Source organism: Phacochoerus africanus, chromosome 12 (genome assembly GCF_016906955.1).
Source record: "Phacochoerus africanus isolate WHEZ1 chromosome 12, ROS_Pafr_v1, whole genome shotgun sequence".
Lineage (NCBI taxonomy): Eukaryota > Metazoa > Chordata > Mammalia > Artiodactyla > Suidae > Phacochoerus > Phacochoerus africanus.
Genome location: NC_062555.1, coordinates 70,251,321 through 70,271,789, shown reverse-complemented (window position 1 = coordinate 70,271,789; position 20,469 = coordinate 70,251,321). Strand labels below are relative to the sequence as shown.

Below are 20,469 nucleotides of genomic sequence, written 5' to 3'. Positions count from 1 at the left end.
ATGGAACGTGATGACTGCATGTTGGGGGCCGTCGGACACAGCCCCGATATGAAAAGGACTGACAGTCATCTATAAGTTAGCCGAGCGAGTGCCAGCCATTAAAAACCGAAACCAACTCAAGGCAGTTCTAGTAACTTATCAATAGCAGCCTTCTTCCTGGAAGCTATGCAAATTTCATAGTTCTCAGTAGAATCCTGAATTTGAGTCTTGAGTAGACCTTAGCAATATGTTAAAATATGTTAATTTTGGTTTTTGAAAAAAATTATTCGGAGTCTCATACTAACTGACCTAACAGAAGACTCGAAAGCACGTCACCATGGAAACGTCGGGAAGACCCGAGTCCTCCACCGTGAGCTCTGGGGACCCTTCTTTGAGAGTCGAGACGGGAACCAGCTGTGCTCAGATAGTTACTCTCAGGACCTCTTTTTCTGTCTTAATTGGGGTGAAATTCACCGAACATACAATTAGCCGTCATAACCAGTTCAGTGGCATCTGGCATATTCACAACACTGCTGTGCTTCCCCCCCTCATCTTTAAAATCTGTACTGGAGTTCCCGTCACGGCGCAGCGGAAATGAATCCCACTAGGAACCAAGAGGTTGCAGGTTCAATCCCTGGCCTCGCTCCGTGGGTTAAGGCTCCAGTGTTGCCATGAACTGCGGTGTAGGTCACAGATGCAGCTCGGCTCTGGTGTGGCTGTGGTGTAGACCAGCAGCTGTAGCTCCGATTTGACCCCTAGCCTGGAAACCTCCATATTTCGCAGGTGTGGCCCTAAAAAGCAAAAATAAACAAATACCAATAAAAATAAAATCTTTATTGAAGTGTGTAGTTAATGTACAAGGTTGTGATTCCCTTCTGCTGCACAACAGAGTGATTCCGTGACACGCGTACACACAGCCATTCTCTTTCAGATTCTTTTCCCACACAGATTATCACTGTTTTTTTTTTGTTTTTTTGTTTTTTTTTAATCTCAGAAGATCAGGTGGAGTTCTCTGTGCTAGGCAGCAGGCCCCTGGTGGCCAGTCATTCAGAAAAACACCCTGTACCCATAAAGGGCCACTCGCCCCCGCCCCGGTGATCACTCACTTGCTTTTTGTCTCTTTGGAGCTGCCTGTTCTGGACACTTGGCATAGAAGGAATTGTACAACATGTGACCTGTGTGGCGGCTTCTTTCACTTTGCTTCATGGTTCTTAGCTTGTGGACGCCATAGGCTTTCTCGGGACTCATTCTTTTCATGGCAGACTCATATCGCCGTGTGCGGAGACCACCGTTGGCTCATCCATTTACCCACTGGTGGGCATTCGGGTGGTTTCCATTTCCTGGCTATTTGGCCATAATGCCGTTATAAACCGACACGTACAATTCCCGTGTGGACGTGGGTTGTCTTCTTTCCTGGGCGACATACCCAGGAGTGGAATCGCTGGGTCACGTGGCAATTCCGTGTTTAACTTTTTGAGGAAGGACCACCACAGTGGCTGCACCGTTTTGCATTCCCACCCGCAACGCGCCAGGGTTTCTGTTCCGCCACATTCATGTCAACCGTGTTATTTCCCTTGTCCCCTTATTGTCACCTTCGTGGGTATGAAGTGGTATCTCACCATGGTTTTGATTTATTTGTGAAATGACCGACGATGAGTGCTTGTTTGCTTTTTTTTTTTTACCTTATTAAAAAGTATTGGGGTCGCCCCACGCTTTTGTTTATGTAGTTCTGTCTAGTGACGTTTACTATATTTACACCAAGAAATTTAAAAAATCCTATTCATTGATTTGTGTATAAACAACAGTAGTAAACTCCTATCTTAACACTGGAGTGGCGACATCATCCCTGGAGCTTCTGGAAACCCCACCATACACGTGTCCGAGAAGGAGAGACCCTTGAACAACATGGGGCCATGTGAGCCCCTCCCTCCGTGCAGTAAAAATCCAGATGTAAGTTGTAGTTGGCCCTCTGTATCCACGGGCTCTGTGTGCCTGTGGTCCCTCTGTATCGATGATTCTGCATCTGTGGATTCAACCAACCACGGATGGTGTAGAACTGTAGTATTTACTGAGAAAAACATCTGCTTATGCGGGGACCCTTGAAGTTCAGACCCAAGTTGTTCAAGGGTCAACCGTCTTAGGAGAACACTTTTATCTCATAGACCTCCCTCTCCTAAAGTGAGGAATGATGATCCAACTGTACTCAAGTAAAATAAGTAAGATTAAGATTTGTGGTTCGGGTCTGAGATTCCTCTCAACGTGAGTTTACCCAGAAAACATGCACGGGGGACGGGGTGGGGGTGGGGTGGCCTTGGCATCTCATTGTACTTGGTTGGTCACAGAGGACAGAAAATGGTTCTTGAATCTGGAGATGGACCTGCAGACACCTGCCTGTTTTTTTCATAACACTTTCCTGCCTTTAGAAATGAAAACTGGCTGCTGGTTAAATTTTTCATTAGTCTCCTTAATTGTTCAACCAGGACAGCTGAGTCAACTGATTGGCGACCTGGGATCTCACACGAGAGGTTGGTCTCAGCACCTGAGGCCGATTTTTACCGTGGGCGTTGGGGGTGGGCTGCAGAGAGGTCTAACCCGTGCTTCTCAAAGCCTGGCCCCCGGACCAGCAGCACCTGCAGCATCACCTGCAACCCGTTAGAAATGTAAGTTCTCGGGCCCGACCCCAGACCTGCGGACTCAGGACCGGGACGTGGGCCCAGCCTTCTGGGGTTGAACGAGGCCTCTGGGTGATCTGGATTCACTCCATGTTTTGGTGACAGTGTGAGGACGGCTGGGGTGACCTCTTCCACAGCCACTCTGTTCTCCCCCCCACCCCAACTGCTTCTTTTTTTCTTTCCCTCCACAAACATTGAAAGCGTTGCTCCTTTATCGGTGTTTTCATGACACTTCTTTGGAAATGTACACATTTGCACATCGTGTGTCTGTCTGTAAACATTAAATTTGTGCAGGCCAAAGGCAGCGTCTCATTTTCAGCAATCCCAAAGAATCCCAGCTCTTACTAAAGAGGCCCATCAGTTACTCAGAGCTGAGGCTGTTTGACTGGAATAACCCATTTCCTGGGACCTCGCTGCTGCTGCTTCTCCTGACATTAACTCCAGGGAAGTCCTTTCAAAGAGCGAAGCCCTGCATTTCCAAGGGCTGGGCTGCCCTCTTTTGGTCTTTACCCAAAGCTTATCTCACCAAGGCCTCTGCTCTTTAGAAACTCAAAATTGAAGGCTCAGTGGAAGGGGGCTGGTTCAGAGGACTAAGCTAGGGACAAATGGGTTCCTCGTTGCCAGTCCAGGGGTCTTTGAGGGCTCTCATTAAAGGATGTGAGTAGGAGAATGAGCCAGTCAGCCAGAGGCTGGGAAAGGATCCATGTGGCTCAAGGGACAAGGTCCAGTTGCACAGGGTGGAGAGCGTGCGTGTCTATTCGTCTTAGTGCCAGGGCTGTCCTTGCCATTTCTAACCTGAGAAATCGGGATGAACTTAGCGGGAAGCTGCTCCTCTCTGTGCCGTACGTGGTGTGGACAGCATTCCATGCCGGTCCTGCTTTAATGAGCCCATATAGGTGAAAACAGGGCCAAGAATTGTGGTTGTTCCTCCGTGTTCCTCCAGCGATCTTAGACTTGCTGCCTGGACACAGGTCCCGCTCACGCACTGATGCTCCAGCGCTGGTGTCACGATGGGGTTGCAGTTGCCGAGGTTTTCGGGATGTGACTGCAGAGCTGCCCCAGACCCACGGGACCAGGAGATGCTTCTTGGATGAGTGTTTCGCTTCGTTGATTTTGACTGTGGGTCGTGACCTCTGCGGGCTGCTCTTGGCTTCTTACTGCCCTTGGTTTTCTAGATGGTCCTTCTGTTCTTCTTCCTGCAGTGATATCACCAAGTCAGAGTCAAGAAAGATGATGTGGTGGAGCATTCAGCGTCCGCCCCCACAGCCCTGCTAACTTTATTCATCCTTTTCTTTCTTTCTTTTTTTTTTTCTTTTTAGGGTCACACCCGGGGCATATAGAAGTTCCCGGGCTAGGGGTCCAATCGGAGCTGCAGCTGCCGGCCTACGCCACAGCCACAGCCACAGCCACACCAGATCCAAGCTGCATCTGCAACCTACACCACAGCTCAGGGCAACGCCAGATGCTTAACCTGCTGAGCGAGGCCAGGGATGGAACCTGCGTCCTCATGGATATGAGTCGGGTTCTTCACCCGCTGAGCCACAGCGGACACTCCCGACCCGCTAACTTTAAATGCCACCTAGGATACTGTGATCTTCCCGCATGCCGACCTCACGGCCCTTCCACCCCTCCAGCGGCCAAGACTGGTCCTCACGGCACCGCGATCGGAGCGGGGGGCAGTGAGTGGAGCTGAGAAAGAGCCTGAGACCCGCACAGTTTCGTGGGTGGAGGCCAAGGGGGTCTCAGGGTTGAGTCTAGGGTGGGCTGTGCTCGGGGCGGGGGTGCTCCCTCCTCCACCCACACTTTGCAATTCATCCTAGTTGTGCTGACTGTGGTCCCCCCCCCCTCTAAAACCTGGCGTCATCCCGGGTCAGCCAGGTCAGCCGTCTTCCTTAACCCCCACTTCCAATCAGCCACCACCCCCTGACTCTTGTATTTCTCTGTTCTTTTCTTCCTTTTAAACCTATGCCTCCGACTCAGTCCATGCTCTCCCCGCCCCCTGCCTGTATTTATTCCATCGCAACACAATCAAGCTGCCACCACCATTACCCGTTACCCGCCTTAAATCCAGCCTCAGTTGTGGCTGGACCATTCAAAGGGCCAGTGCTACCACGTCCTGTAAGTGAGCTTCTGGGGCTCCACGATGCCTCGGGACAGGGTCCAAGCTCCTCCCTCTGGCCAGACCTCCCATGACTTGGTGCCCAGCCAGCTCTGCCTGCAGCATCGCTTTACGCCCTCGTGTTCAGAGCAGCTCGACCCCCCAAACATGACAGTGCCCTTTGCCCCGCCTTCCTGTCCCTCCTGCCCCCTGCTTCCCCCCGCCCCACGCAGGTGCAGCAGGCATTGCCAGCCCGGAAAGCCTTCTGGGCACCTGCGTGTAGGATCAGTGTCCTCTCTCTCTGCTCCAGTAACACCTCGATCTTAGGCTTTAATAAATCATATTTGAAGTTTCTATTTAGTTTTCTCTTCTCCTCCACGAGTCTGTAGGCTTCTGAGAGCAGGGGCCATGTGTATGGATTGTTAGGCCCTGGCGGTAAGTGCCTGGTTCGTAGGAGACACTCTCATGGCAGCCTTTAAATTGAGATACAGCTGACATGGAAAGGGGTGGAAGTTTAAGGTGTAGGGGTGTCGATTTGATACATTTATCTGTTGCAACGTAATTGCCACCCCCTGGGTTATGGCATCAGATGATTCTTGCTTCTTTTTGGGGGTGACCACTTCAGAGGCGTCTCCTAGCAGCTTTAGGGAATATATGATTGGGCTCAATCATAGTCACCTATGCTGCGCACCCGATCCCCAGAATTAGTCATCTTCGAACTGAAAGTTTGTACCTTCTGACCAACAGCTATATTAATATTTCTGTAAAAATTTTAGAACGATACAGAAGCCGAGAGTTGCAGAAAAGGAATAATAATAGTAACTCTCTGCGCTACGGGATTTTCATGAATTGGAAGCTCCTAATTTCTAGCCAGTGCTGTACCGTAAGACCTTCCTGTGATGCGTGGGGATGTTTCCTGTGTTTGTCCAATAAGGGAGCCACGTGTGGCTAGCAAACACCTGAAATGGGGTTATTCCGTGAATAAGCTGAATTTTTAATTGTATTTAATTTAGTTAAGTTTATTTTTTTAGGTGATTTTTAAAAGTTTATTTCTTTTTTTTTTTTTTTGCTTTTTAGGGCGGCATATGGAGGTTCCCAGGCTAGGGGTGGAATCGGGGCTACAGCTGCCGGCCTACACCACAGCCACAGCAATGCAGGATCTGAGCCGCATCCGTGACCTACACCACAGCTCATGGCAACGCCAGATCCTTAACCCACTGAGCGAGGCCGGGGGTGGAACCTGCATCCTCATGGATCCTAGTTGGGTTCATTAGCCACTGAGCCACGAAGGGAACTCCTAATTTATTTAAGTTTAAACCTAAATATCCACATGTGGCCAGTAGCGACCATATGGGACAGTGAGTCCTAAACTTCCCCAGCTCTTATTTGGCTCATAGGAAGGTCTGATCCCCTCCTACCTTGCCCACAGCACCCCTGGCACTTGCTGGTGTGTTGGTAAATGTTTAACAACCAGCTCCCTGAAAAAGTCGGCCCTTTTCCCTGGTGTAAATATCCCCACTCTTCCCAGTTTCAGGCCACCAATCCCTGAATACAGAGTTGGAGCGAGATGTGCAGCTTAAAACTGTCATATATGGTGTTTCCTCGATACACACAGGCAGATAGAAATCACCCTGAGAGCAAAGAATGTAGTAAAATACTTAGAAAATGATTAATTTTGAGTACTTATGAACTTTGTTTTTAATATAATTTATTTCATTGTAAGTTTATGTACTTTAATTTTTTTAGGGCCACACCCATAGCATATGGAGGTTCCCCAGCTAGGGGTCCAATCGGAGCTGCAGCTAGCTACTGGCCTACACCACAGCCACAGCAACACCACATCCGAGCTGCTTCTGTGACCTGCACCACAGCTCATGGCAACACCAGATCCTTAACACACTGAGCAAGGCCAGGGATCGAACCTGCAACCTCACAGTTCCTAGTCGGATTCGTTTCTGCTGCACCACAACGGGAACTCCTATATACTTTATTATTATTATTATTATTTTGGTCTTTTTGCCTTTTTTAGGGCCGCTCTCATGGCATATGGAGGTTCCCGGGCTAGGGGTCTAATTGGAGCTGTAGCCACCGGCCTATGCCAGAGCCACAGCAATGTGGGATCCGAGCCGAGTCTGCATCCTACACCACAGCTCATGGCAATGCCGGATACTTATCCCACTGAGCGAGGCCAGGGATGGAGCCCTCAACCTCATGGTTTCTAGTTGGATTCGTTAACCACTGAGCCACAACGGGAACTCCTGTACTTTAATTTTTAATGACGGCTATGCTTAAAAACTGTTCACAAAAATCTGAAAAATCTAACTTTTAGCTCTCAGGAGTCATTGTAAGGCAGCCAACTCTAGCTCATCATGGATTCCTAGTAATTGCTAGAGGGAGTTCCCATCGGGGCTCAGTGGGTTAAGGATCCAGCTTTGCCATGAGCTGTGGTGCAGGTGCAGAGGTGGCTTGGATCTGGCGTTGCTGTGGCTGTGGTGTGGGCTGGCAGCTGCAGCTCCAGTTGGGCCCCTAGCCTGGGAACCTCCATATGCCGTGGCGGTGCAGCCCTAAAAAGACAAAAAAAGAAAAAAAGAAAGAGTAAGATTTCTGTTTGGCCACTAGAGGGCACCATCAGATGAAACTGGATCCTAGGAAGGATTTGGGGACCAGCTCTCTGACCAGGGTTCAGTTTGAGGTGTGTACCCTCTGCTGCTGTGGCCGTGTTGCAATTCCGGGAGATCTTGTGGGAACTCATCTAGTTTCAGGCAGTTCTTTGTTTCACCTTATCAACGCCAAACCTTTACTGCTCCCAAATAGCTCCAGCCCTCTATGTGTGTGAAGGCTCTGGGTCTTTTTTTTTTTTTGCTTTTTCCTTTTTAGGGCTGCAATCCTATGCTAGGGGTCCAACTGGAGCTGTAGCTGCCAGCCTACACCACAGCCACAGCAATGCCAGATCCAAGCCTCCACTGCAACCTACACCACAGCTCACGGCAACGCCGGATCCTTAATCCACTGAGAGAGGCCAAGGATCCAACCCGCAACCTCACGGTTCCTGGTTGGATTCGTTTCCGCTGCACCACGACAGGAACGCCAAGGCTCTGGGTCTTTAAGCTACCACATAAAAAGACCCTTGGCAGGTATTAAGTGTTGGCAGCTGGGAAAGCAGGGGGTCTCTGACTGAGTACTGACATCTCGGGCCCTTTATGTGCAGCGTCTCAGGGAATCCTGCAGCAACCCCGCAGCAGAGAGAATATTCCATGCGAACAAATCCTAGTACTATAACACTAGAGGGCTGCTTCTTTGCATTGCAGTCGTTGGTTTCCCTCTGGCTAGGCGAGCTGTAGGGTCAAAGGGCTTTGGGTTTGGGGGAGTGAATTTCTGTCATTTGGGGGTCCTCCTGGGGGTTGATATCAGGGTTGGCCGAGTACATCCTTGGGCGGACGTCTCCTTGGGGATGGGTTCTCTAAAGGAGGGCGAGACTGGCTGTGTGTGTGTGTGTGTGTGTGTGTGAGAGAGAGAGAGAGAGAGAAATGATTTAATGATTTCACTCTTGCTTCTGAACACTTACTGTGTGTGGTCCTCCGAGCTGGGTCCTGGACCAGCAGGACCACTGTCACCTGGGAACTTGGGTTAGACATGTACATTCTCAGGTCCTGCTGGACCTGCTGACTCAGACTCTGGGGGTGGGCCCCCAGGCTCTGCTTGCACAAGCCCACTGGGACATTCTGACTCACTCAAGCAACAGAACCGTGGGCCCAGCATGGGTTGTGTAAACTGGATGGATGTGTAGTAGATGCATCTGAGGGGCTTTCAAAGGATACACGGAAGGTCACACAGGGTATGTGTCCACCTACGTGGAATGTCCAGAGCAGGCAAAGCCGTGGAGAGGGACAGTGGATCGTGGGGGCCGGGGCATGGGGGACGCAGGGAATTGGCAAGTGGGGGCTTTTTTTGGGGGGCGATGGAAATGTCCCGGAATTAGACAGTGGTGGTGTCTACACTGCGTTGCTAAAAACCACTGCATAGTGCACTTTAAAATGGTTAAAATGAAGAATTTTATCTCAATTGGGAAAAAAACAAAGTACTATTGTCTGGGGCCCACCCAAGTAAGTAGTGGCGTTTTTTAAAATAAAATCTCTCCAGGTTGTTCTCCTCTGAGGGTGAAAGTTGAATTAAGCAAATAAGGCCACAGCTGGGCCGGGTTGGGGGGCTCAGGTGTGAGCGTCTGCTGCGGGGGGTGGGGAGCGTGGGGGGAGGTTCAGGGTGGTCCTGGGCCCTGGAGAGAGGTTGCAGTTGGGCCTCTGCTGTGCAACTTCTCCGCGATGCTTATCCTGCCTAAGCTGTTGCTATTCCAAAGATGTCAGGTGGCAATAATGTTGAGAAGATAAGCATCCAGCCCGCATACAGTAGGTGCTCAGTGGATGTTTGTTTCCTTGGCTCTCCCATTTCCCCGCAGCGTTAATTCTGTGGGTTCATCTGGGAATGCGGGGGGGGGGTCGAGAGGCGAGGGGTGGGCTGGGGGTGCTTTCCGGCGCCGCGCCCCCCTCCCCCCACCATGGGCGGGGCTTCCTTCAACACCCGGGACTCACCATCTCCGCTGCCAGGTGAGGCCGCTCAGGAGGAGGATGCTGAGGAGCAGGAGGACGCAGCCGGCCACTGTCGACGGGGAGGAAGGTCAGGGGAGGCGCCCCGGGCTGAGAAAGCTCACCCCCTAACCCCAACCTTGAGCAAAGGGCTCCCTGGGCGGGGAGCGCAGGGTCTCTGTCCCCCCCCCCCGCCCCCCCCCCCGCCCCTTTGCAGCGTGTTGCTCCCGCCCCGCAGGGCTTCCCGGAGGCTCCAGGGCCCCCAGCCTGGGCCTGTGGACGGAAAGGGCACAAGCTTTTCCTTCGGGGGCTCCACGCTTTCGGGGGGAGCAGCTGATGGGCACCCTCTTTAGAAAGGCTCAGAGACCAGGCCTGAAAGAGGCCGTGTGTGAGGCCCGGCATGGGGAAAAGAAGTGCTGAAATATAAAGGTAAATGATAAACATTTGGCATCTCCCCAGAGGGTTCCTATTTCCCAGATGCCGCTTTTCTTGTGGTCCTACTTTATCCGTCGTGCGTCTGCCTTAGACGCGCCTCCAAGCCCCGCCCCCCCTTATGCAATAGGATTGGCTTGGAAGGTTGTGTAAGTTTCAAGTGACACACTTGTGTGGTGCAGATCCAACACCTCCCTCCAGCCGTGTAATTGCTGTTGCTTTTTCTGTGCCAAGAAGATTTAAGATTTACTCTCTGAGCCACTGTCGAGTCTGCAATGCGCTGTCGTTAACGCAAATCACCACACTTTACCTTCAGTCTCCAGCATTTACCCATCTTCTGGCTGGACGTTTGTGGCCTTTGACCAGCATCTTCGCATTTGGCCCCGGCCCCAGCCCCAGCCCCTGGTGACCTGTTTTATGGGCTGAATTTGTTTTTCTCTCCAAGCCCACTTTCATCTCCTACCAGCAAACAACTGGAATGTTTACAGAGGGGGGTTTCTCTCTCCTTCCCTGGTGATACCATGTCCTTCCCCCCAGGCTTTGCCCCTCCTCACAGGGACCCCGAATACTTTGTCCCCTGGCATCCTCTCAGGAGGCACCAGTTGAGGCTGGTTTGAGAGCTCACTCAGACCTCTCTGCAGCCGATCCCTGCGATTGTGAGTTATGTTGGTCTCTGGGTTAGTCTTTTACTCTTGGAAACATTACATAGTGTAGAGTTAGGGTTTTTTTTTTGTCTTTTCTAGGGCTGCACCCGTGGCATATGGAGGTTCCCAGGCTAGGGGTCCAATCAGAGCTGTAACCGCTGGCCTACACCACACAGACACAGCAACTCAGAATTCGAGCCACATCTGTGACCTACACCACAGCTCACAGCAGTGCCGGATCCTTAACTCACTGAGCGAGGTCAGGGATCGAACCCACAACCTCATGGTTCCTAGTCGGATTCGTTAACCACTGAGCCATGACGGGAACTCCAAGAGTTAGTTTAAACTAACCAACCCACCAACCCACCAAGCAGATGTGCCCCTCTGTGTGTGTTTTGTCACCACCCACCTGCTAGCTGATACTGTGTTGTAAATATGATCGGCTGCATGGTTGTAGGCACTTCCGTGAGGTTTTGGAAATCTGTGCAAAAGAGAGGGCAAGATGCTGGTTCATGCCGGTTATGGGAATTCGTGGGGCTGGAGAGGGTCCGGGCTCCCCAGGGTTCTGGAGGCTCGGAGGTGATGGGACAGCTGGGAGAGATGGGGCGGTGGGGAGAGGGGGTGGCCCTGGGCAAGCGTTTCCTTCTTCCACCTCTAGGCGCCGCCCTCTGTCTTGTTTCCTCGGACCCCGGCCGTGTTTGAGGATGGGGAGGTTGGATGCAGACGTGCGATCCTAACACCCACGGGCAACCCTGACCCCTCTGCTGCAAGTGTGGGGGGGGGGCTGTGCTGCACTAGACGGCCTTCTCCCCTGTCCTGCATCATGGTTTAGCTGCCAAGCTTTTATCTTCCAAGAAACTCTAGCCTTACCTGTGGTACCTTTGGTCCTGGTTGGTAAGGAAGTTTTAGTCGTGGGAGGAGCAGCAGTGCTCATCTGAGGCTCTTCATCACGTGGAAGAGAGAATAAGGATGCGCATGAGCAGAAGGTGGGGGAGGAGCATCCCTCCCTCCCCTCCCCGCCCCCGGACCCCACTGACCCCAGGTGCACTAGCTGAGGTGTGAGTCTGGGGCCGCTACATACCCACACCCCTACCCATCAGGGTGGCAGGGAAGGGGGTCAGTGGCCCCAGCAGGGCAGGAGGGAGGGGACTGTGACCCTGATCCCAGCTCTCCATGCAGCTCCAAGCAGCTCTCTCTCAGGCTTCCTACTCAGCCCTGGCTTCCTTCCGCGGCTCAGAAATGGGTCATCGTAAGACAAATACCATCGAACCATCAGATGAAATGGAAATGTGCAAAAGCATAGCTTTTCTCTGATGGGTCCCCCACGGCTCGTGGACACGCCTGATGGGCAGCGTGGCTCGTGGGGGACAGGCCATGGGAAGGAACACAGCATCCCCAGAGGATCCAGGAGGGAGACGTGAGGTCTGGAAAACCGGGGTGGGGTGGAGGGAGCAGAAATCACTAACACAGGAGTTCCCGTCGTGGCGCAGTGGTTAACGAATCCGACTAGGAACCATGAGGTTGCGGGTTCGGTCCCTGCCCTTGCTCAGTGGGTTGGTGATCCGGTGTTGCCGTGAGCTGTGGTGAAGGTTGCAGACGCGGCTCGGATCCCGCGTTGCTGTGGCTCTGATTGGACCCTGGCCTGGGAACCTCCATATGCTGCAGAAGCAGCCCAAGAAATAGCAAAAAGACAAAAAAAAAAATCACTAACACTGAGGGTCAAACGGAAGGGACTTTTTTGCTTGTAGCGATAAACAGCAATACCACTTTAGAAGGAAAATAGCAGAAGACCTCAACGGAGGTGGCGTGTGTGTGTGTGTGTGTGTGTGTGTGTTTGTGCCTGGAAAGTCCCATCCCTGCACACTGCGCTCTGTTGAAGCTCAGACGGGGATCACGCGGGGGCAGGGAGTGTGTGATGGTGCGACACTGCACAAATAATGGAGTCACACTCTGTGACAGCAAGTGGGCTTTCCCTTGTGAAGAAGGAAGTCTTGGGAGCTTTCGAGGAAGAAGTTTGGGGATCCGCTACAAAAGGGGGCAGCACCAGGGCAGTGAGGTGGCACCCGGCTCCTTGGGAAGCCTTTCTCCCTCATCTCTCTCCTGCTGTTTGTCCCCCTTCAGGGTTCAGGGGACGTCAGGTGATGGAGACCTTGGAGTATATCTAGTCTACTTTCTAGAACGAGAAAAACAGAGGCCAGCGAGAGAGAGGAAGCGCTTGCCCGGGGTCCCACGGCGGGTGGGTCAGGAGCCCCAGCCCAGTCCGCCCGAGGGAGCAGCCAGGTGAGCCCGGCGGGCGCTGCATACCTGGGAAGGAGCCGTTCTCCTTTTCACTCTTGCACTTGAGCTTGGGCTGCGTCCACCTCATGACCTCCTGGTCCTCCTGCTTTTTGCAGACACTCTGGGCAGAATTGTTCTGGGCAGACCCATCCCTGAACCCCGGGAGGCACTGGTACTGAACCGTCTGCCCCTCCATGAAGTGGTAAACTCGCTTCAAAGATTCGTGCTCCCACGGCGGGGGCTCCTCGCAGTGACCTGCGGAAGGAGAGGACGTTCCGGGACAAGTGAGGAGGCGCTCAGCCTGAGTGCAAGTCACCTCTTCCTAGAGACTTGACCTTGGTTCTTTGTGGTTTTTTTTCTTTTTCTTTCTTTTTTTTTTTTTCTGGGCTGCACCTGCGGCATATGGACGTTCCCAGGCCAGGGGTTGAATCGGAGCTGCAGCCCCTGGCCTTCACCACAGCCACAGCAATGCCAGCTCTGCGTCATGTCTGTGACCTACACCACAGCTCACAGCAAGGTCGGATCCTTAATCCACAGAGCTAGGCCAGGGATCAAACCCGAATCCTCATGGTTACTAGTGGGGTTCGTTTCTGCTGAGCCACAGCGGGAACGCCTTGACTGTGGTTCTTACTCTTTCCTTTGTCCTCCCTGCCTCCCCTCCTTCCTTGCAGCCAATAAGTGTTGGTAACATTTATGTGTCAGGACCTCTGCTAGGCACTCTGTGAAAAGGCACAGAGACACAGTCCCCCCGCAAGGCGCTGAGGCTACTGGGTACGGAAGCACATGCAGGCAGAACACCGTGAGGGTGACAGCGGAGGCAGAGACCTTGCTCTGGGAATGGAGAGGAAGGAGCAGTCGCTTCTGAAGATGGTGCGGGGCTTTGATAAGAGGACGGGTGTGGAAAGACTAGTCTCCCCCGAGGGCTAAGGGCAGGCTGGAACCAATGTGGGCTGATGAGATGCGGGCTCCACAGGGATCTCCACGACCAAGTGAGGAGGCACGTGCTCGAGTTGCAGGTGGTGGTCATCCCGGGCTCATGGCGGAAGGGCTGGGGGCCAATCCAAAGCCAGGAGGATGGGAGTACCAAGACATCCTGGAGAAATGGAGCCTGAACCCTGATCAAGCCATGCCTGAAGCTGGATCCAGACAAGCCCTTTTAAGACCTCTGAAAAGTCCCCAGACCCAGTATGTTACACTCACTCAACAAAACCCCCAAACCTGGTTGACCTTTAACCCCAGAGATCATTTCCTGCTCTGATTTGATCCCAGAACCACCCCCACTCCCCATCCGGTACCACATGTCCCCCTAACCCCAGAAATTTGAAGCTGCATGTACGTTCTGACCTTCCACAGCACCAGGGACCCAATGTAACCTCCCCCAGTACCCTGTACAACCCCATGCAGCAGGAAGCTGAGGGCTCTGCTCTACGCAGTGTCTTTACAGGCAGTCAAATTCATCACCATCTGAACCTGCTTGAATTCGGCTTTGCTTCCGTGGAGTGAAAACCTCCATATTAAAACAATCTGTGAAGCATCCCTTCGCCAGAGCCTGCTGGCCATCTCTTGGGTAAGGACAGCAAACACCGACCCCATGAGAAAACTTTTAATAATTGTGGAGGCAAGAAGCAGAGGAAAACAAACAAGTGGGTTTTGAAACCTCGTTCTGGCACGTAGTTGGAGTGAAAAGGGCTGGAAGCGGCATGTTGCACCATAGTCCCTGGATGAGTCACAGTGTTGTGTTTTGTTCTTATGATTAATAGAAGAACATAAATTCGAACTGGTTTCAATTATCAGCAAGATCCCTCATCTCATTCAGGAGACCTGAGGTCTTTAGCCAAGTCTTTAAATGTCTCCATGTCTCCATTTCTTCAGTAAATTGAAGTCTTATTTCCTGTTCCTGACTCTCTGGGTTGTGAGATTCCAAGGAGGTTATAACATTGTAAAGTTCTCTCTAAGGGTGTAAAATTAGCATAGGACCAGAGGTTCTTGTAAGGTCAGCAGGTCCCCCCAAAGCTCAGGGTTCCCCAACAGCCTCTATTTCTCCCTGACATTGTGGCTTGATTTCAGTGTTATTTATGTTGGGAATTTAGGGCAGCAGCTGGGTAACACGGCCCTGTCTTGCCCACAGCCCCTTAGCTCGGAGATGTTTTGTCTGCAGCTTCAAGTCTCGCCCAACCCTGTCCTGTAAGAAACATCTGGAAGGAAATTGCTCTGCTTGGAGTTCAGTGTCTTGTATGTAAGGAGACAGCACAGAGTCTCTCCTTGAGGGCGGGGCCACTGTCTGGTCAGGCCTGCATCCCCTGGCCGCAGGTAGTCCCCAGATGTGCTTGGTGAAGTGAAGTGAGTTGAGTTGGATTGAATGGAGTTGAATTCTGTTTGGCTGGTTCCCAAACCCAGAGGAAGCCCTGAACCCAGGTTGGCTGCTGTCAGAGTGGCTTGATGTGCTGAGTGATCAGCCTGCAAACATGCTTCTTGTCCACACGGCATCCTTAGGAAAGAGGACAGACGCCTCCTGAGGGCAGCATCTCCCCTCCTGCAGGGGGATGGTTTGCCTCTTACCTGGAAGATTAGCTTGGTTCGGGGGCTGCATCTGGCCCTGAGTTTCTGTGGTTTTTCGTTCCTTCTGTTCTTCAGGTCTAGGAGTAACTTGTTTTACGGGGATCCTCGGGGAGGCTAGGGAGTAGGGGTGAAATGAAGAAAATAACTTCACAAATGTATACAAGAGAAAATGCCCCTCGTGTATTCATTCAAAAAGAAGGTGTTTTTAGAGCCCACGACCTGCCAGCCAATATTGGGGTACTGGGGTCATAAAGATAAGCACTTGGGGGGGCTCTTGGTTGTGCCTGTTCATGGTCAGCCCAGCGCCAGCCTGTCAGTCGGGCTTCCTGTCCAGATGACCATGGCCTCCGATGTATTTCTCAACTGAGATTTTCTGGTGGAATTTGTGTATGAGTCTCCCCCAGAGGGACTCCATTCTGGCCGTCCGCCTGACGGCATCACACACGGCGGGAGTGCGACCATGAATGATGAGCCCCATCAGCTCAGCAGCCTGCCCACTCCTTTGTGTCCGGAAGGCAATTCATTTAAAAGTCGGAGCAGGAGTTCCCGTCGTGGCGCAGTGGTTAACGAATCCGACTAGGAACCATGAGGTTGCGGGTTCGGTCCCTGCCCTTGCTCAGTGGGTTAACGATCCAGCGTTGCCGTGAGCTGTGGTGTAGGTTGCAGATGCGGCTCAGATCCAGCGTTGCTGTGGCTCTGGTGTAGGCTGGTGGCTGCAGCTCCGATTCGACCCCTAGCCTGGGAACCTCCATATGCCGCAGGAGCGGCCCAAGAAATAGCAAAAAAAGATCAAAAAAAAAAAAAAAAGTCGGAGCAAAGCCTTCTTAAAGCAGCAACAGTGGTGCCGCCGCTATGGAGAACAGGATGGAGGCGCCTTAAAAAACAAAAAATAGAACTGCATGTGACCTAGCAACCCCACTCCTGGGCATCTATCCAGAAAAGATGAAAACCCTAATTTGGAAAGATATGTGCACCCGAGTGTTTGTAGCAGAACCATTCGCAATAGCCAAGACATGGAAGCAACCTAAGTGTCCATCAACAGATGAATAAAGAAGACGTGGTACATACGTACAATGGACTATTACTCAGCCATAAAAAAGAACGAAATAATGCCATTCGCAACAACATGGATGGACTGAGAGATTATCATACTAAGTGAAGAAAGTCAGATAAAGACAAATGTATCACTTATATGTGGAATCTAAAAAATAATACAAATGAACTTTATAAAACATAAACAGACTCACAGACAGAGAACAAACTTATGGTTGTCAAAGGGCAAAATGGGGGAGGGACAAGTTAGGAATTTGGAATTAACAGATACATACTACTGTATATAAAATGAACAACAAAGTCCTACTGTATAGCCCAGGGAACTATATTCAATATCTTGTAATAACCTATAGTGGAGAAGAGTCTAGAAAAGAATATATACACACATCATATGTCTGTATATATATATTTATATATATATATATATAAAATCAGAATCAATTTTTTCTACACCTGCAACAAATAACATTGTTAATCAACTATAGTTCAATTAAAAATTGTGCTAAAATATACATAACATAATTTTTACCATATTACCCTCTTTTTTTTTTTTTTGCCTTTTTAGGGCTGCACCCATAGCACATGGAGGTTCCCAGGCTGGGGGTTGAATCAGAGCTACAGCTGCCGGTCTACACCACAGCCACAGAAACACCAGATCCAAGCCTTGTCTGCGACCTATACCACAGCTCACGGCAACGCCAGATCCTTAACCCACTGAGTGAGGCCAGGGATCGAACCTGCATCCTCATGGATAGTAGTCAGATTCATTTTCCCCTGAGCCCCAGTGGGAACTCCTGTTTGGTATTTACTGGTGTGATATCTGTCCTTCCCCCTGGAGCCTAGGTTCCTCGAGGGCTGAGTCCCCAGTGTCTAGAACAGTCCTCGGAACTAGGAGACGCTGGTTGAATATTTGCTTAGTGAACCGCAGGCATTTGTTTTCTCGTGGGTGGGGCTGGCAGACTTTTGTCTGCAGGGCTGAGTGAGTAAAAGCTGAAACCCCCCCTCCCTCTTTGCTGCAGTTTTTCTTTCCCTCAGGCGGGGGGCAGTTATAAAAGCGGCACTTACAGGTGGGCATGCACTGGCACTTGTTTTCCCAGAAGGAGTGGCTGGAGTTTCCCCTGCAGATCATGTAGGGCCCGCTGCTGGGGTCTCTGCGGAAACCTCTCTGGCAGTCACAGTTTAACGTGGTGCCCACCTTGTACCCGAGGATCTTGAACGTGGCGTTTCTGAGGCTCGGCGGCTGCTGAACGCAAGCCCCTGTTAAGACAGAAAAAAACCGTCTCGGGGGTTCAGGAGCTTCCAAACACTGGCACATGCGATCAGCCATGCCAAGATGTAACTGGTCTAATCCCACATTTCTCCCCTTGACTTGAGGGTTCCGTACGTGCTCTGCTTTTTCCTAGGAAGAAACTAAGGCTGTTGTCACTGTTCTTTAGAAACCTTTGCATCAGAGACAGTTCAAAGTGAAGGGCAGCCAAGTTCATCTCCAAACTGTGTTTCAAATGAAATGAATAGAAATGCGTGAGATTTTATTTTGAATATGCCTCTTGCCGAGCAAGTACAGAAAGAGGGAGAAATAAGGATAGGAGGAAAGGAAAGCCGTGTGGATTTAAGTTAGGGACAAAATGTGTCCGAAAGAGAGACTTTTCAGGAAATAAAGATGGTCTGACTTCCCGTAATTAATGATTGTATGATTTTTGGTTTCGGAAGAAATATATGTAGCGTGCTTCACTCCGTGTCTGGCGAGTGGGAGTTGTGTGTTTCTCACACACCTACCCACCTGTGAGTTTACAAAATTCCATCTCACACCACAAAGATCTGACCTTCCTTTGGCCCAAAAAGTGGTCACTAGTTACCCACTAAAGACACTCAAAGGAGTGGCTGAACGGAGTTCCCCTTGTGGCTCTGTGGGTTAAGAACAGGACTAGTTTCCATGAGGATGTGGGTTCAATCCCTGGCCTCATTTAGTGGGTTAAAGATCTGGTGTTGCCACAAGCTGCTGCATAGGTCACAGATGTGGCTCGGATCTGGCGTGCTGTGGCATCGGTGGGCAGCTGCAGCTCTGATTCGCCCCCTAGCCCAGAAACTTCCATATGCCACAGGTGTGGCCATAAAAAGAAAAATATTAAAAAATGTATAAAATGTTCTTTAAAAAAAGTGGCTGTACGTCCAGCTTTTAAGGGGGAAAACTTGTTGTGTATCTCAAGACAAGCCCTCCTGGTTCAGGAAGTGAGATTTTTTCAGGAAGAAGTCCTGGACTGGATAAAGGAAGTGAACAGGAAGGACCACAGGAAACGGGAAAGTGAGCCAGTAGGGCCTGGAGCAGCCGGCCTCTCCACCCGGGGAACAGGTACCAGCCCGGGCGGGCCGCTGCAGTCACTGCTGGCAGAGGGCCGTTTGCTGATGACTAATCACTCAGGTTAGCTGAGCCCTCACACTCTGCCCAGCGTCTTGTCATCCTGGAGACCAGCCCCGTCCACGATGTAGGACCTTCCTGACACCTCCAGGAACAGAAGGCGAGGAGGACATGGACAGCTCGCCTCCCTTCTAACCAAGAAAGGACTGAATGGAAGCAACTTGAATGGCCGAGTGGGTCAGCAGTTGCAGAGGAACGGGTAACATAAGCACTCAGTTAAAGCTGGTAGTTACAGTAATCATAAAAACGCAAGAAACACAGCATGGAGGAAAGAGGATAAAGATGGGGTTCTAAATTCTAGCTCTGCAAGCTTACTAGCTATATAGCTTTATTATTTTTACTCGTTTAAGGCTTGGCTTCCTTTTCTGTACAATGGCTATAATAATTATTTTACTGAGTTGCCTTAAATATTACATGAAATAACATATTAAGGTAACTCGCAGAGCACCTGGCACACAATAGAATAGATGCTAGTTCTGCTCTGTGTTTTCTCTGTCCAGCAAAAGACTATCCAGATAGAAACTGAGCTGCAGTTTACCTTAACCCATAACTCCTGCAAAAGGTCCTCTCTCCTTACAGCCATAGCATTAGTACCATTCACTGGCACTTAGCAAATGTCAATACCAACCAATTTGATCTAAGTAGCAGAAGGTAAGTCTGTTGCTGAACGAAGATATGCATAGTGACCAGAAAAGACAAATGAAGGAACAAGGTAAGGATATTCCCTCTTGCCACCGCTTCTCAGCATCATCCCGGGAGTCCTAGCTGATGCAATCGGAAGAGAAAAAATGAAAAGTATCCAGGTGGGGATTGAAGAAATAAAACCGCCTTTGTCTGCAGATATGATGACGGCCTAAGGAGAAAATCTGAAAGAGGAGACCAAAAATAAAACCTCCCAGCAACTACATTACAAGATACAAAGCTCATACACACACGTTAACCACTTTGCTCATACCAGCAATGAACAAGAGGAAACTGGAATTAAAAGCACAGTGCTATTTACATTAGCACACCAGAAGTGAAGAACTTGGGTATAAATTTTTAAAAATATGTACAGTATCTGCATGAGGGCAACTATAAAACCCTGATGAAGGAAATTAAAGAAGAGTTAAATAATGGGTAGATATTCCATATTCACGGATGGGAAGATTCAATACTGTCAGTAGGTTAGTTCTTCTCAAATGATCTAGAGATTCAATGCAATCCCGATAAAAGCCCAGTCTCTTCTTTGGTGGATCTCGGCAAACTGATTCTAAGTTTATATGAAGAGGCAAAAGACCCAGAATAGCTAACACAACATTGACAGAAAGGACAGTGCTACCTGATTTTAAAACCTCCTGTAAAGTTACAGTAATCAAGACAATGTGATATTGGTGAAAAGAATGGAGAAATAGATGAGTGCAACAGAACAGAGTCTAGAAATTGACCAGCTGATCTTTGACAAAGGGGAAAAGGTGATACAATTGAGCAAGGACGGTCTTTTCAACAGATGGTGCCGAACAACAGGACGACCACATGCAAAAAAAAAAAAAATCTAGACACAGGTTTCAAGTTTCTCACAAAAATTAACTCAAAATGCATCATAGACCTAAAACAAAACACAAAACTTTAAAACGCTTTAGAGATAACGTAGGAAAAAGTCTAGATGACCTTGGGTTTGGTGACAACTTTTTAGATGCAGCACCAAAGGCATGCTCCATGGGAAAAAAAAAAAAAAGAATTGAGAAGCTGCACCATATTAAAGTAAAAAATCTGTTCT

General features: G+C 50.3%; 1 protein-coding gene across 2 annotated transcripts in view; it reads right to left on the bottom strand.

Annotated features, from left to right (window-relative positions):
* Positions 1-798: 798 nt before the first annotated feature.
* The window catches only part of IL2RA (interleukin 2 receptor subunit alpha), a 53,624-nt gene continuing 33,953 nt past the window's right edge, over positions 799-20,469 (bottom strand). Inside the window, exons 2-8 of one of the 2 annotated variants that reach the window (XM_047754862.1) lie at positions 17,360-17,551; positions 15,242-15,355; positions 12,710-12,937; positions 11,276-11,347; positions 10,815-10,886; positions 9,336-9,402; positions 799-3,847 (exon numbers count right to left, since the gene is read on the bottom strand). In XM_047754862.1, the coding sequence (XP_047610818.1) occupies positions 3,823-3,847; positions 9,336-9,402; positions 10,815-10,886; positions 11,276-11,347; positions 12,710-12,937; positions 15,242-15,355; positions 17,360-17,551 (770 nt within the window). In that variant the 3' untranslated portion in view covers positions 799-3,822. Of the gene's footprint in view, positions 3,848-8,782; positions 9,223-9,335; positions 9,403-10,814; positions 10,887-11,275; positions 11,348-12,709; positions 12,938-15,241; positions 15,356-17,359; positions 17,552-20,469 lie in introns of those variants that run through there. The other variant, XM_047754863.1, reaches the window with a different exon arrangement.